General features: G+C 41.6%; 1 protein-coding gene across 1 annotated transcript in view; it reads left to right on the top strand.

Annotated features, from left to right (window-relative positions):
- ppil2 (peptidylprolyl isomerase (cyclophilin)-like 2) overlaps positions 1-16,451 on the top strand; it is a 296,148-nt gene that overhangs the window by 185,748 nt on the left and 93,949 nt on the right. Inside the window, exon 14 of the mRNA XM_068005535.1 lies at positions 3,558-3,591. Coding sequence (XP_067861636.1) covers positions 3,558-3,591 — 34 coding nt within the window. The remainder of the gene's footprint in view (positions 1-3,557; positions 3,592-16,451) is intronic.

The raw sequence follows: 16,451 nt of genomic DNA, 5'->3' as shown, positions 1-16,451 counted from the left end.
TAAATGGACCCTGCATCCCTTATGATCAGAAGTTTACCCCTACTGCCCAATATCTAGTTAAATGACCCGGGGGCTGTAATAGTGAAATCTCTTGTTGTAAGAACTGGATATTGTAATCTTCTATGTGCCACCATGTGTGCTTCTGCAGTCTTCCAAAAGGCAGATTGATCACCACATTAGTGATGATAGGTCAAATATAAATAGATGAGCTTCTTAAATGAGAGAACTTCCTCTCTAGGTCTAGCTGCCTTATCAACCCTTCCAAGACTGTGTGTTTCTGTGTCCTTTGTTTCCTAGCTCGACAGTATGCCAAGTGCTTGATATCTGACACTCTCCCAGCTCTCTGTGCCCAAGGTTTGACCAGTAGCTGCCAGTTATCCCACTACTACCTCCCCTCCTCCTGATTAGATTTCCCTGCAACCATCCCCTGTTGGCTAGACTAAATGGGCCCATCCCAAAATAATGTGTGGATGTTTATAGGAGTGTCTAAACAATTTCTCTTTTCTCAAGTTGAAGTGGAATGAGGAAAGCATCACTTCATTAGCTGGTTAACTTAGATCTAATTCACATCCCCCAGTATGTGGCTGCTCGGTGGATTTAATCCCTTGTGAACTAAATTTAACTTGATAGTAACATTGCAATGTAAATTATGAAAAGGTCCCCCTAAGTTAAATAGCGAAAAAATCCCAGTATGTGACTTCCACTAAAATTTGAAATGTTCTTCTTTCTCAGCTCCATTTTGAAGGACCGCGAGGAGCCCGTACTCACCACATATTTTGGTAGTCTTTTTCAGAGGGCGGGGACTTTCTGTGAAGAGAAATACTTCCTGATATCTAACGTAACTCTTCGCCTAAGGATTTTATATTCATGCCCCCTAGTTCTCCCATCCCAATCCAATTAAAATAACCTATCCAATTGGACAGAATTTAATCCTTCCATAATTTTGATAGCCTTATTCATATCTTCTCTAAGCGTATGTTTCTCTAATGAAAATTACCTCAACTCATTTAACTTATCCTGATAGCTAAGAGTCCTAAGACTGGGTTTCAATTTGATCACACTCTTCTGTACTTTCTTGAGATCCCCAACATCCCTCACCATATGAGGGAATGAAAATTAGACATCGTATTCCAAATGCAGCACTACCAAGGGCTTATTCATCCCATATGTAGTATTTTTAGTTTTGTATTGGACTGTCCTCGCATGCAACCCAAAACCTTTACCTTCTCAATGGCTTTATCATGTGGCTTGTGAACCTTCAATGATATATCAGTGGTGACCCCCAGGTCCCTCTTCAGCTCTGTAACAGTTAGCAGCTACCCTTGCATTATATGGATGTGCCTGGAGCTCCTCAGACCCAAACTGCACTTATCCGCATTTAGGAACATCCACCAACCACTACCTTATGCAAATTAGCCTGTAACCTATTTATTTGATCTAAATTCCCAACTCGTGTGCACATCTGTGAATGGTTTCATTAACAAAGATGACATACAGCAACAGTCTTAGAACAGATCCCCACAGGATTCCACTCGTGACCTGGCCCCAGGCAGATCTACTCCCATTTATGATGACCTTCTGCCTGTGACATAACTTTTAGAGTTCTTGATGCTGACATTAGGTTGAAAAGTGTTCCATTCCCACTGCCCATATCCTGCAACTTATTGAGAGCACAGTTATTACCTGCCCTCCCAATTTTTTAAAATTCTCAGACTCTTCTCAATATATATAAATAATTTTTTCAATAGACATAAATAATAATATACATAAAATATCTGGTCTTATTTTGTAGAGGCACCAGATCAAAATTTCCAGACAACACAAAAATAGGGAGCATGGTTAACTGTGTAGAAAACTATGTGACTTCAGGAGGACATAAATAGGTTCGTAGATTAAGCAGATAGGTATAAGATGAAATTTAATGTGGAAAAATTATGAGGTGATACATTTTATGAGAAAGAATAATGAGAAGAAATATATAGCAAAAAGAGTAGAGCAGCAGAGACACTTAGGGGTTCACATACACAAATCTTTAAAATAGGACAACAAGTTGAACAAACTGGAAAAAAAAGAGCACATGGCATCCTAGGTTCTATAAATACATCAAGTACGAAAGCAAAGAGGTAATGCTAAACCTATACAAATCATCGGTTAGGTTGTATCATTGTGTTCCAGTTTTGAATGCCCTATTTTAGGATGGATTTCAAGGTTATAGAAAGGGTACAGAAGAGATTTACTCAGATACCACGGATAGCAGCCTTTAGTTATGAACCACTATTGGCTGGAGTAATTACAGCGTGACAAGTTAACATAGGCAGTTTCCATTATAAATGTGGACATAGGAATTTACGATGTAAATATGTAAAAATAAGGACAGATTTAAAATGAGGATTGAATTGTATCTGTGCATCTTGATCCAAATATCCCTCAGCCTCTAACCTCGCTTTGCCTGACCTTAACTCTCCTTGTGCAACACCACAGGAGATCAACTAGTAATATACATCTGTGTGCATTTCCTGTCTGCCGTTCCCATTATAAATTCCTCTGTCCACATTTCTAATGGAAACTATGGAAACTTTTCACACTGCAATTATACTCTTCCCTAGTGGAGACCCTATCGCACCACCACTGGCATGAGGGTATAATTATACTGTGACAAGTTTACAGAGACAGCTTCCATTATAAATGTGCTCTTGACTCTTTGTGTGCAACATCACAGGAGATCAACTAGTAGCTTTTAAAAAGGAAGTGGATAAATATTTGGGGGGGGAAGAAAAATAAAAAGATATAGAGAGAGGGCAGTGGATTGGGATACCTCTTTCAGAGAGTCAGCACAGGAGCACGGGGCTGATTAGCTATCTTCTGTTCTGTAAAATTCTATGATTCCACAAATTGAATAAATGACTACCCGGTGAAAATGGTTGGCTATTTGAGCCAACAATCCACAATTGCAGCTGCATTATCCCATTATCTGTTTGTACTGAAAAACAAATTTCCTAACAAATTACAACTCATCTGTAATGCCATGGGAATGTCCTTACCCCCACAAAGTGCCACATTCCCGTCACCCGATCCTCAATAAGCACCACTGGTTCCCCATATCCCAGCGAACTGACAAGATTTTCATACTTGATTTCAGATGTCCTCATCGTCTCGCTCCATCTTAACCGAGAGATATCTTGTCTGATGTGCTTTCTGTTCCTCTCACACTTCGTTGCTTCTTGTTCCCGGTTTCATTGCTAGGGGCCATCCTTTGTCATTCTGCTCTTGTCTTTGGGAACAACCATCCCTAGATCCTCAACCTTGTCAGTTCTATCCCTGTTTTCAAAAACCTCCCCTATACCCTTCATTTTGACTGTACCTTCACGCCCCTCCCCAGCTCACTGGTTTCCATTTTTCCATACTGTTCAGTGACTACTGTTTACTTCCACAATGTAAGAGTCCTCAGATTTCCCTCTCTTTTGTAGAATGCTATGAGAAATCTTTCAGTATGTGAGGAGCACTATAGAAATGCAAGTTGTTGCTCCTATTATGAAGGGTTTCTTTCTTTCTTCCAGATTCAAGGAGGTGACCCCACTGGTACAGGCACTGGTAAGACATGGTTCACATTTGTTTCTTACATTTAATGCTGTTGAAAACTAGCTTCCAATAAATGATGTGAGAGAGAGAAAGCCAAGGGAATACTTAAAAGTTCCTCCTGTCATGGAAGTATTCTATTGCTATCTCTGTAGCCTGGCCCTCTGGATGCTTTACAAGCTGCTGCTGTTAAAGGCTGTTCTGCAGCATCTCACTAGTCTTCTGCACTGCACCCGGAGTATTTATCATGTATTGATCAGTAATGCAGCGATTGGTTTTGAATTGTTTCAATGTGTTTTCCATGCTCTGTACATTAATGAAGTCCTAGCTCAGTGTAATAATTGAGATTTCACTTTATAGTTCACAAGAAAATGTTTCCCTAACTCTGCATCCATTCATTGCGGGGAGGTGGAGATTTACCACGTGTTACATTATTTACACTGCCTGCAGTGATTCCAGTTAGGTTTGCTGTGGGTTAGTGGTATTTTTATAATATGGCAGTGTTATCCTTGTAGACGTTCGTATAAAACACTTCACTTTTTTACAAACAAAGTAAAGCACAATGACACGATCAATGCAATGTGATCTCAACACACCCTCACCTCGAGCTACTTTAGGCGGATGACACCTTTATTTGGAAACGTGGGAAGGGAAATTTGTTGTTTCTTGAACTCCGTTCAACCGATCAAGAATGGAGATCAAGGAAAATGACTTGTTCCTTTCCTGTTGTGAAGGTCCAATGACTAACGTGTGGAGTATTGATTCCAGGTACACGGAGGCAATACCACCCAGTAACAAACATTGGAGATGTCAGAGCTGCCAGTGATTATGTCGGGACACTTTTGTCACCCAGCTTGCCCTGGAGTAGAGCTGCATTAGATGAGAGGAATTCGCTGTAGCGGCTTCAGTCATCAGTAGATGATTTTGGAAACGAGAAATCTCTCGCTGTTTTGAGAGAATAGGACAGTCCTACGGCCACATTGATCACCCCATTCATTCATGGGACATGATACGCCATTATTGGGGCTTTGTTTGAAATGAAAATTGCAAGTCTGTTGTTGATTCCGTCCCTTGCAAGCGTGGCAAAGTCTGCATTGACAAAATTGGCCGCCGCCGTCAGACGTGACTTGCTTAGCATAGATGCGATTGAAACAATAAGGCTGTGAGCTGGTCATCTATTGCAGCCCATGTCATTGGGGTAGGTCATAAGTTGAAGTAAAATTCGTTTATCCTGTAGAATATGAATTTCAAGAAGCATTTGAAGTTGAGTGTAGTTGTTAACTTCAAAGAAGGACTAGTTATTATCTGGCTGGCTGTAATTGGATTTGTCTAGACAACAGCGTTAGAATTTTAGTTACTTGATAATCTATACACCTGTTGCTGTTTTACTAGCCCTAAATTTGCTACTGTTCCAACAGCTTATCTTCATTTTTTTGTTACCTTTGAAGATGCTGTCTGCAAAAGGGATGAAACGTTAAGTCTTGCCTTTATATCTGTTATCTTTTTATCCTTTTACTTCCCTTTTTGTCAAATAATTCTGCCACCGGTGATGTATAACATGTTTTCAATCACTGACAATTCCACGATCTCTACCGTTTTATTGAATCCATGTGGTTAAAGTTCACACCGCCACAGATGCCAACACAGCAACAGACCTCAGAGTACTTCAAAAGCCTGCAGTGACACTAATGCCCTTCTAATTTGCATTGATGTTAAATTTAGTTACTCTGCCACCTTTACCCCAGCCCCAGTATTCCCCACAGGAACTATTTACCGCATGCAATCCTCCAGGCAAGAGAGCACGGTGTTCAAAGCTCCATCATCAGCGTTGATGCATATTCTGGCTCCCCACTAGTGTATAATGTCGCAACTGAAGCGTGTTCTGTCCAACAGCTGCTGAAAGTCAGTCTTGTGCAATCCCAAGTATAACGGGGAGTCCTGGGATTCAAACTAATTGAGGGTTAGGTGTACTTTGTACTGTGCTGTTTGGAACTGGACTTTTAATGAGATTAATTGTACATTTTGGCCCAAGTGAATTAGAAGGTCCAAGGGAAGGAAATAATAAAAACTCATCCCTGCCAGAAAAAAAAACTGCTAATACACTGTCCATCGAAAAGAAGGAACTGCAGCCTCCATTTAGTGCACAGCAGTCATCCCTGAGGCTGCTTGCTGATTATACAGTTATTGATTATAATCTATATTTGAGGAAGCAAGTCTTGTCATTCTTATGGATCCCAACAACTCTATAGTCACTTTAAGTGGACCCACCTCAGGAAGGCAGGGGTGAATTGTTTTAATAAGCTCACACGATGAAGAAGTTTACTCTGGTCAACATGGTGTACAACACTAGTTCTGTACAAGCTAGGCATGTCCTTACAGAAGTTGTTTATATTGGGTACCATTGGACCCAAATCCTTTAAAACTATAGATTGTGCTGCACAGAAAATGATAAAAGAAGCAATTGTTTGAACTGATGGGGGCCTTTAAATTGTATTATTTTCCTTAATGAGGGAGGGAATGTGCCACAGCAAGGAGCACTGCTTTAAGTGGCCTAATGGAAGAAATGGTTTGTTGGAAATAATGAGAAACCGCTTGCAGTGCATTGAAATTGTGGCAATATTTAACGTGGACAGTGCTCAAAATCCCATTTAAATTTAATGCTGTTACATGATAACTCAACTCATCAACTTTAACAACCTTCAAAACAAGTAGTAGATTTTATCCTAGGAAATGGTGTCTACTCGTGCTACTGTGAACTTTGTCCTAATAGCACTAAGTAAAGTTTGATTTCATCTTGCAGAGTTTGTTCTCAAACTGCAGTTTTTAAAGTGGGAGCTATAGTCACAACACCCTGGAGTTGGTTCTTTCCAGCATACAAGTAGGAGCTGCAGAGGGTGACCTCTTAACATGATCTCCTCCAAGCCCCAACCATTTGAAGATGTTTCAGTTTTATAGCAGATGTCCTTTTCAGTTCTGCGGTTTATGTTCTTGCTCCCCTGCATGCTTGCCATCGCCTGAACAAAGATATTCCGTTCCATGAATTCACAAACCACATGTTCTTCAAGTTTCTCTCTGCCTCAGCAGTGTGAACACCTTCAGGATAGATGATCCTGGGAAGGGCTGTTAACCATCACCTTCTGTACATCAAGAGAATCTTTTTTATCACGCAACTGAGGCAACTCAGTTCTTTCCTTTCTTAAATGGATTGCTCTTAACAAATACATGTTTTGCGGTTAGCTTCCAGGACAAAAACCAGCATAACATAAACAGCGGAAAGCACTTTATTCAATGACTTATAAAATTGAATCATTATGTAAATCAGAGACCAATTTAGATAACATACAAAAACACAAAAATAAATTTGCCCTGGGATCACCTGTAGCAGTCACAACTATAAACCACTCCACCCCAAAACCGTAGTAGTACTTTGGACAAAAAACAGTTACGACATCAACGGACCTCCCTGCTTCCTTAACCTATATCTATCACAAGGTAAGTTATGGAAGACGAAGGCTGTTTGGCCCATATTAGCAACCCATATATCCAGAAAGACCCCATAGACCTCCTCCATCACATCATTCAACTGTTTTTCACACTTCTGTCATGCCCAGAACTCCATTCCATGTGTAAAGAAGAAATTCCTGACCGTCCTAAATTTGCCTTTTACTTGTCTTGTCCTATTATTCAATTTGAAATAGTGTCTTGGATTTACCTTTTCTCTATCATTTACAATCTTATATACCTGTAGCTTCGTTTCAAGGCTGAAAAGCCCAAGTTTCTCCATTCTTTACTCATAACTCAGTGCTTTCAATCTCATGTCTCCTTTCTGTATTGCCTTCGGGGCTTGAATGTTCCCCTTGTATCTAGCTAACCAGAACTAGGCACAGTGCTTGAAGAGTGAACTGATCAAAGCATGATTTCCTCCAACTTGAACTGTACTGTTTTCACTATATGGTTCAACATTCTGTTTGCTTTGTTGATTCCTGTTCTGTAGTGATTGGAGCACTCCAATTATACTGCATTCTTTCTCTTTCAGTTAAATTGTGTAGAATGTCTCAAGGGGGTTGGAATACAAAGGGAAGGAAGTTATGATTCATTTGTGCGGAATCTTGGTCAGACCCCACCTGGAGTACTGCGTTGAGTTCTGGGCACCACACCTCAGGAAGGGTATATTGGCCTTGGAGGGGCTGCAGCACAGACTCACCAGAATGATACCGGGGCTTAAAAGGTTAAATTATGAGGACGGGTTGCATAAACTTTGCTTGTCTTCCCTTGAGTGTAGAAGATTGAGGGTGATCTAATTGCGGTGTTTAAAATGATATAAGGATTCGATAGGGTAAATAAAGAGCATCTATTTCCTCTGGTGGGAAACCTAGAACAGGAAGGCATATTCTTAAAATTAGAGCCAGGCCATTCAGGAGTGAAATCAGGGTGCACTTTTTCACACAAAGGGTAATGGAAATCTGGAACTCTCTTTCCCCAAAAGGCAGTGGATGCTGGGTCTCTTGGAGATTTCAAGACTGAGATGGCTAGACTTTTGTTGAGTAAGGGTATCAAGGGATATGGAACAAAGGCAGGCAAATGAAGTTGAGGTACAGATCAGCCATGATCTAATTGAATGGCGGAACAGGCTGGAGGGTCTGAATGGCCTACTTTTGTTACTGTGTTCCTAAATCCTGTTGAATGATCAAATAGGGCTCTGCTCACCATAAACTGTGGAATATTTTCCCAGGTTTATTTTTGGGGCATAAGCTGACATTTAAAATATGGCAATGGCTTGGCAACACCCCAGACATTCCCAGGTTCCACTAACTAACATCTTGATCACCATAAAATGTTTACTTAACAACATTCAGGCAAACAGCCAACAGTTCCTCCTGGCATATCTCCACGCAGTAGCTGTACCTGCCTTAATCACTGCACTGCACAGGAAGTGGCTTGCAGCTGAATTAACAAAGCAGACAGGGAAAGGGGTAAGTACACATGGAAAATCATTAAAATAAATTCAAGGCAGCTGAATTATTAATGAACAGGTGACAATTCAAGACCAACACTGTGAAGTTTCGCAAGCAATCAGTCAAATTTTGAACTTTCTTAGAGTGAGGGGGTTGGAATGAAGAGGAAGCATCAAAAAAAAGTTTGATTCCATCTTGAAGAACAGATTTTAAAAATAAAATCCTGTCTAGTTTTCTCCATAAATCCATTGATACTAATTCTTAGTGTCCAATCAAAATTCCTATTAGATGGGAAATAGCTGGGAATCTTAACCAGGAATGGTTACTACAAAACCAGCAAAAAACTTGTGTGGAGCTCACGTTGAAGGGGTGCCTTGTTACAAACTGGATAGCCAGGTGGTGAAGGATAGAATACTAGAGCCTAGTCTTCAGTTGCTTCCAAGTCTTTATTCACAGAGCTCCGCATTACACCCACACCACCCCCTAGATCAGCTCTCTTATAAATAGATACAAGCGTGTCCTCAATTGATATGCACCACCTGAATACAATTAACACTAATTGATATAAATCACATGGGTACAATTAACACGCCTCTCTCTGACATGCATCTCTCGCTGACATCACTCACTGCACACAGGCAGCTTGAGATGCTGGTTTACACAAGGATTTCTCCCAAAATGAAAACCTCAAAATATTTTTCTTTTACTTACTGATTTGGAGGAGCTCTGTGGACCAGTAGCCATTTATGTTGGATGGTGTGGACCAGTAGCCATTTATGTTGGATGGTGTGGACCAGTAGCCATTTATGTTGGATGGTGTGGGCCAGTAGCCATTTATGTTGGATGGTGTGGACCAGTAGCCATTTATGTTGGATGGTGTGGACCAGTAGCCATTTATGTTGGATGGTGTGGGCCAGTAGCCATTTTTGTTGGATGCTGTGGGGCAGTAACCATTTATGTTCGATGGTGTGGGCCAGTAGCCATTTATGTTGGATGGTGTGGGCCAGTAGCCATTTATGTTGGATGGTGTGGGCCAGTAGCCATTTATGTTGGATGGTGTGGGCCAGTAGCCATTTATGTTGGATGGTGTGGACTAGTAACCATTTATGTTGGATGCTGTGGGCCAGTAGCCATTTATGTTGGATGGTGTGGGCCGGTTGCCATTTATGTTGATGGTGTGGACTAGTAGCTATTTATGTTGGATGGTGTGGGCCGGTTGCCATTTATGTTGGATGGTGTGGGCCGGTTGCCATTTATATTGGACTGCAGTGGTTCAAGAAGGCAGCTCACCACCACCTTCTCAAGGGCAATTAGGGATGGGCAATAAATGCTGGCCTCGCCAGCGCGCCCACATCCCATGAACTAATACATTTTTTAAAATGTTGGATGGTGTGGGCCAGTTGCCAGTTACGTTGGATGCTGTGGCCAGTAGCCATTTATGTTGGATGTTATGGGCCAGTAACCATTTATGTTGGATGTTATGGGTCAGTAACCATTTACGTTGGATGCTGTGGCCAGTAGCCATTTACGTTGGATGCTGTGGGCCAGTAGCCATTTACGTTGGATGCTGTGGGCCAGTAGCCATTTACGTTGGATGCTGTGGGCCAGTAGCCATTTACGTTGGATGCTGTGGGCCAGTAGCCATTTACGTTGGATGCTGTGGGCCAGTAGCCATTTACGTTGGATGCTGTGGGCCAGTAGCCATTTACGTTGGATGCTGTGGGCCAGTAGCCATTTACGTTGGATGCTGTGGGCCAGTAGCCATTTACGTTGGATGCTGTGGGCCAGTAGCCATTTACGTTGGATGCTGTGGGCCAGTAACTATTTACGTTGGATGGTGTGGGCCAGTAACCATTTACGTTGGATGGTGTGGGCCAGTAACCATTTACGTTGGATGGTGTGGGCCAGTAACCATTTATGTTGGATGGTGTGGGCCAGTAACCATTTATGTTGGATTGTGTGGGCCAGTAACCATTTACGTTGGATGGTGTGGGCCAGTAACCATTTACGTTGGATGGTGTGGGCCAGTAACCATTTATGTTGGATGGTGTGGGCCAGTAACCATTTATGTTGGATGGTGTGGGCCAGTAACCATTTATGTTGGATGGTGTGGGCCAGTAGCCATTTATGTTGGATGGTGTGGGCCAGTAGCCATTTACGTTGGATGCTGTGGGCCGCTAGCCATTAATGTTGGATGGTATGGGCCAGTAGCCATTTATATTGGATGGTGTGGACTGCTAGCCATTAATGTTGGATGGTATGGGCCAGTAGCCATTTATATTGGATGGTGTGGGCCAGTAGCCATTTATGTTGGATGGTGTGGGCCAGTAGCGATACAGATCGAAACTAGAGTTACCTTCTCCTTTACAGCCGCAGTGCTTCAGTTGCCACCAAAAATATTTCTGACTATATATATGACGCAGTTCACGAAGGTAACCTATTAAGAGCAGAGAGTGCTCAAGAAAGCTTCAAAAAGTTTGATGTTTGACATGATGTGCTGTGAGTTTCTATATTGTATCTGTTTTATTCCTCCCTTTGGGTCGGAGCTTTCTGCTAGAAATCAGGAGAAAGTAGAGGTCACAACACAAGTTGGAACTTCCTGAAATTGCTCTTCACGGCATAAATCATTCTGTCTAGGCAAAGGTTAAAGCTTTTGAGAGAGACCTTAACACCAAGTTTGTTTATCTTTTTCACCTGCAAATCAGACAAAAATTTCTTCAGTAAAAGGGTGATCAATATATGGAATGAAACCGTCATTGCAGGTGGTTGAACAGGAAACTTTAAGGAGTTTCAAAAAGGAAGTAGACAAGTTCCAGGCATCTCATTCATGATGGTTACATTTTCTAAAAGCTAATAAGAGATCTCTGGGCCAATGGTCTCTTCTGCTTAAAATGTTACTGTTGCTCATATTTGATGAATTAAAATGCAATGCTTGATTCTTTTCAGTTTTGAGCAAACTGGAAATGTACCCAAACAACTGTACACCCGTTGATACCATTAGATCCCAAAAATAATTCATGATTATAACTACCCAGGGTAGAGTTTCCACTTTGGGCACAATCGAGAAAATGCGTTTGAAATTGTGCTGGTTAGGTTGGGCTTCAAGTTTCCGCTAAAATTCATTTGCATAATCACAAATGTAAAATCTTCCATAAAACAACGCAGTCAGGCAGCGTAACAGAACATAATCGTTTCTTTTTGTTCCTTTCCATTAAAATGTATTTAAGAGTGGTAACCTGGTGCAGTTTTATTAACACAACAAAAAATGGATTTATCAGCAAAAATAAGTATTTTTAATAAGTGACCAGTCCTCCACCTGTGAGTAACCTGATTAAAATCACTGAAAATGACTAAAAAAACTATACTGAACCATTTAATAGTTTAATTGGTATACACTAGTCAGTTTCTTGGTAGATTAAATATTTTTTGATATAAAAATCTTTTATAACGAGCTTACCGGTGCCTGTGCACCGAGGAAAATGAGTGTGATTTGAAGAGCCTTCCCGAGCCAGTGCAATCGGCGGAATCTCACAATTTTGACCTGGGGCTTAGCCAGTTTTATGGGCGGGGCCTGATTCGAGTGAATTGAATTTTGAACCAGCATCAAATATCGAAGAAAACACGAGCGAATGGTTTTGGGCGTAACTCACTTAGGTTTAAAATTCCCCAACCTTTTGCGCTGGTTCGGCCGATTCCGCCTGAATTGGACTGATATTACTAGTGGAAACGCAACCCCTTCATCCATATAGGAATAGAATACTAACTTGGCCCCTTAAACACCTCACTGAATTTTCACCATGCCAAAAATCCCCACTGAGCTACTGCTGAGAATTAATCTATATAAGTTTTGGGACATGTGAACGTGCTAATTTTCTTTTTTGAACTTTCAATTCTTCCTCATTAGCAAAGCCGCTAGTTTTCTTTTTTTCATGGGGAGAAAGCATTGGTAAAAATCATGAAGTTCCATTTAATAAAAATCGAATATGCCTTTTCTGTCACTAGCCTAAGTATTCCATTGTTGCCCAGTGATGGGTTTTAGACTGATTCAAATGGAAATGTGCCGTTTCAAACAACTTACCAAGCTTAGCTCAATTTGCATAGCTTCAGTTGCAGATCTGGAAGGATGTGGGGAGCGTACTGGTGCTGGCAATGGAAAATTGCAGGTAGATGCAATTGAAAGGGAAAGGCAATTAAAGGGGAGTGCTAGAATGGGGGGACAAAAATTCTAAAAACCTCTGTAAAGACTTCGAAGGCATTTCAATTCATTAGCAGTCTTTGACAAGGCTGATGGAGAAGAGGGCAGGCAAAAAGAAGGGAACCGAAACCCAAGATGCAGGCAGGAGTCTGCAAGCAAAGTGATGGCAGCCCAATACCCAACCCCCTTTTCAATGCCAGCTGAAGTTGAGGTGGTTGTGAGCAAGGTGGCCGTTCATGCCACTTCACAGCACCAGCCCCATAGGTCGGCATTGAAGCGTGCCTCCAGATTTCAGGACACAATTGACCGTCATTGTCGCTGGCTGTATGGTAGCTGCAGGTGTAGTTGGAGCAGATGGCACAGCTCAGCACCTGGCTCTCTGCTCGCACAGACTGTGAAGACAGTTCCTCATAATCATTGCCAGTTAGATATGCCAGGGCCTGCAGATATAGAACCACAAAAGTTTACACTACTGACTGAGGACATGCAGTCCATTGCATCTGTGCCGACCCCTTGTTAGAGCCTTCCAGAACTAATCCCAATGCCCTGCTCTCTTCCCATAGGTATGGCCAGAAATCTGCTGATACCAAATGGAGAGGTGTATGATGGGCTCAACGGCAGTAAGAAACAGAGCACTCTCTGTGGGCTGATTTTTTAAAATTCATTCTCAGGATGTGGGCATTACTAGTAAGGCCAGCAATTATTGTCCGTCCCTAGTTGCCCTGAGAAAGTGGTGGTTGGGTTTGATACAACTGAGTGGCTTGCTAGGCCACTGCAGAGGGCAGTTAACAATCAATCACGATGTAGATTGGAGCCAGACCAAGTAAGAGCAGCAGGTTTCCTTCCCTAAAGGACATCAGTGAGCCATTTGGGTTTTTACAACAATCCAACAGAATCATTGATACCAGCTTTTTATTTCCAGATTTTTTTTAATATTGAATTCAAATTCTCAAACTGCCATGGCTGGATTTGAGCTCATGTTCTCTGGATTTTTAGTCCAGTAACGTAACCACTACACTACTATACCTGGTTGAGCCAGTCAGAGGAATCAGTGCTCCTCAGATATCGATGTCATCACTGGTGTTTGAAACAACCTGTTTGTGATAGTGTTAATCTATCACAATCAAAGAATAACATGACCCTTATTCACCTTTTGTATAATTTTCTATAAATACATAACCTCTGTCTAATTATTATGGAACAGTTCAGGGAAATTTTGAGCCTCAAATAACAGCTGATGCTCCTGAAGCTCCTAAAGACCTTGGCCCAGTTTTTCATCTGTTAATTAAACTTCCCTTGACCCAGCTTCCTCATTCTGTAAATCATCCTTCTGTAAAGCTGCAATTACATCTGTGTGATATAGGAGTGATTTACACGCTTCAGCGCCACATAAGTCTCTCATGTTTCTAGCTCGATTTGAACTCGGTGACACCATGTTTGAAACTCCTTCTGCAAGTTAGTGAAGTTTCATGGTTAGCACTACTGTGTTCCAGAAATAACCATAAAAATGTTAGTGAGGAAAAAAAAATCTCTTGTAGTGTGGGGAAAATGAAATCTTTTGGAAAAGAGTGACAGCTTTTGCTTTACTCTTACTAGAGAAATAAGTGGTATCACAAGATTTTTCTAGGTGAGTGGATGTTAAGATATGAAATCCTGTTTGCTGCAATGTGTGAGAACACTTGTTAATTCATCTTTGCGGCTTTGAATCCAACCCCGGACAAGGAGGTTACGGTTTTTTGCTCCTGAGTGATTATTGAGTTTTATCTTGGTCAGCCTTAGACTCGGAGTCCCAAGTAACATGAGACCATGGAACAAAACTACAAGGTATCAGCTTCCCTCAGCGGGTAGCATACTCGCATCTGAGTCACAAGGTTATGGATGTAAGGAATCTGACAACACCAGGTTATAGTCCAACAGTTTTATTTGAAAATCACAAGCTTTCGGAGGCTTTCTCCTTCGTCAGGTGAGACAAAGGAGAAATCCTCCGAAAGCTTGTGATTTTCAAATAAAACTGTTGGACTATAACCTGGTGTTGTAAGATTCCTTACATTTGTACACCCCAGTCCATCACTGGCATCTCCACAACAAGGTTATGGGTTCAAGCTCCACTCCAGGATCGGAGCACGTAATCAGACTGAAGGAGTGCTGCACTGTTGAAGATACCATTTTTGGATGAACTGCCTGCTTGTTCTGGTGGTTCAGATGAATGTAAAGGTTCCCATGGCAATATTGAAAGAAGAACAGGGAGTTCTCCCAGTGGCTGGTGTATCCTCACAGATTAACTGATTATTCATCTCATTTGCTGTTTGTGGAACTTTGCTGTGCACAAATTGGCTGCTACACTTGCTTGAAAAACAGCAGTGACCACACTTCAAAAGTAGTTCATTGATTGTGGGATATTCTGAGGACATAATAAGGTGATACATAAATGCAAGTTTCTTATCTTTCTTCCTCTATAAAAGCATGCCGCATTCTGCTGTTACTGCTCTTTTCTGTCCTGATAAATCACAGTTCTTCAAATCCCACTACCCAGATAGTGCTCAGTGGAAAACAAAACTATACTGGCTGCATCTACTTTTTGTCCTCTTCACATCAACAACATTATGATGGCGTTTCCTCAAATCTCTCTTCTTTTCAGTTCTGTCTCCAGTCATCCCACTGTCATCTGACCTTTCAGCACCTTCTCACTCCTCTTCCAATTTCCCTCTTGCATGTTCTACAACTTCCAGCCCTAAGGAGGTATATGTGCTTATGTTCATTCCGATGTCCCTGCTGCCTGTCTTAGCTCCCCTGAATCACCTGAGACTAAAATATCTCTCATCTCACTGTTTATCTGCTGCCTGTCACTTTTCTAACTTTGATAATTCTCTAGAATTTTTGAGATTTGTGCTAATCAAAATTAACTTTTCCTCTGCTGACATCATCATTTTTGGCAACTACCAGCAGCAATGGCTCCACTATCCTTAACGATCTTGAACAGCTCCTCAGTTCGCCTACCCACATCCCTGATCTGCCCTGTAATTTGACTAATCTAGAACTTCTCCCCCCCCCCTCCATCTTTCTTGCACTTTATCTGTCTCCTCATTGCTGGGCACTTCTGAGCCCTTGCTCGTATCTACTTCGTGGAAAATGTCCTGTAACAAATCACACTGTCAACTAATCCCATCTTGTTTGACAGTACAAGAATGCCAACTGGGATTGCCCATTTTATCCATGCCAGGCCTGTCAGCTTCAAGTTTCCTAGAACCTGTGTTTTGAAGTCGACTCTTCACACCATATCCTACTTGAATACATTCTTTTCCACAATCTCATATCTGTGGCACGCTTTGCTTCCTTCAATGTTCCCCTCCTCCTACAACCTTTAGGTTTTCAAAACTGTTTCTCTCCATAAACCTCTACACCTGCCTCTCCTCCTTTAAAAACCTACTCAAAACCGAGCTCTTCGAACAAGCTTTTGGTCACTCCTCCTATCCTTTCCTTTCCCAGCTCGGCATCCATTTTCCTTGCGCTATCAGTGAAATGATTTGGAACGTTCTTTATGTTAAATGCACTATATTAAAGCACATTGTTGATTACTATACAATGCGACAGCCAAGCTTGGGATCATGTAATCGTCCTGAGTTACCTCATCTCTTTTGCTGTTTTCAACCTTGTTGGTGTCCTGCAATATGGGCTTTGGTCCTTCATGTTGGGTCATGAATTGAAAAAGAAACATGCTCTATAGG

The sequence above is a fragment of the Heptranchias perlo genome, chromosome 25 (assembly GCF_035084215.1).
Source record: "Heptranchias perlo isolate sHepPer1 chromosome 25, sHepPer1.hap1, whole genome shotgun sequence".
In the NCBI taxonomy this organism is placed as follows: Eukaryota; Metazoa; Chordata; class Chondrichthyes; order Hexanchiformes; family Hexanchidae; genus Heptranchias; species Heptranchias perlo.
The sequence above is the reverse complement of the archived record's forward strand: the minus strand, read 5'-3'. Positions and strand labels throughout refer to the sequence as shown.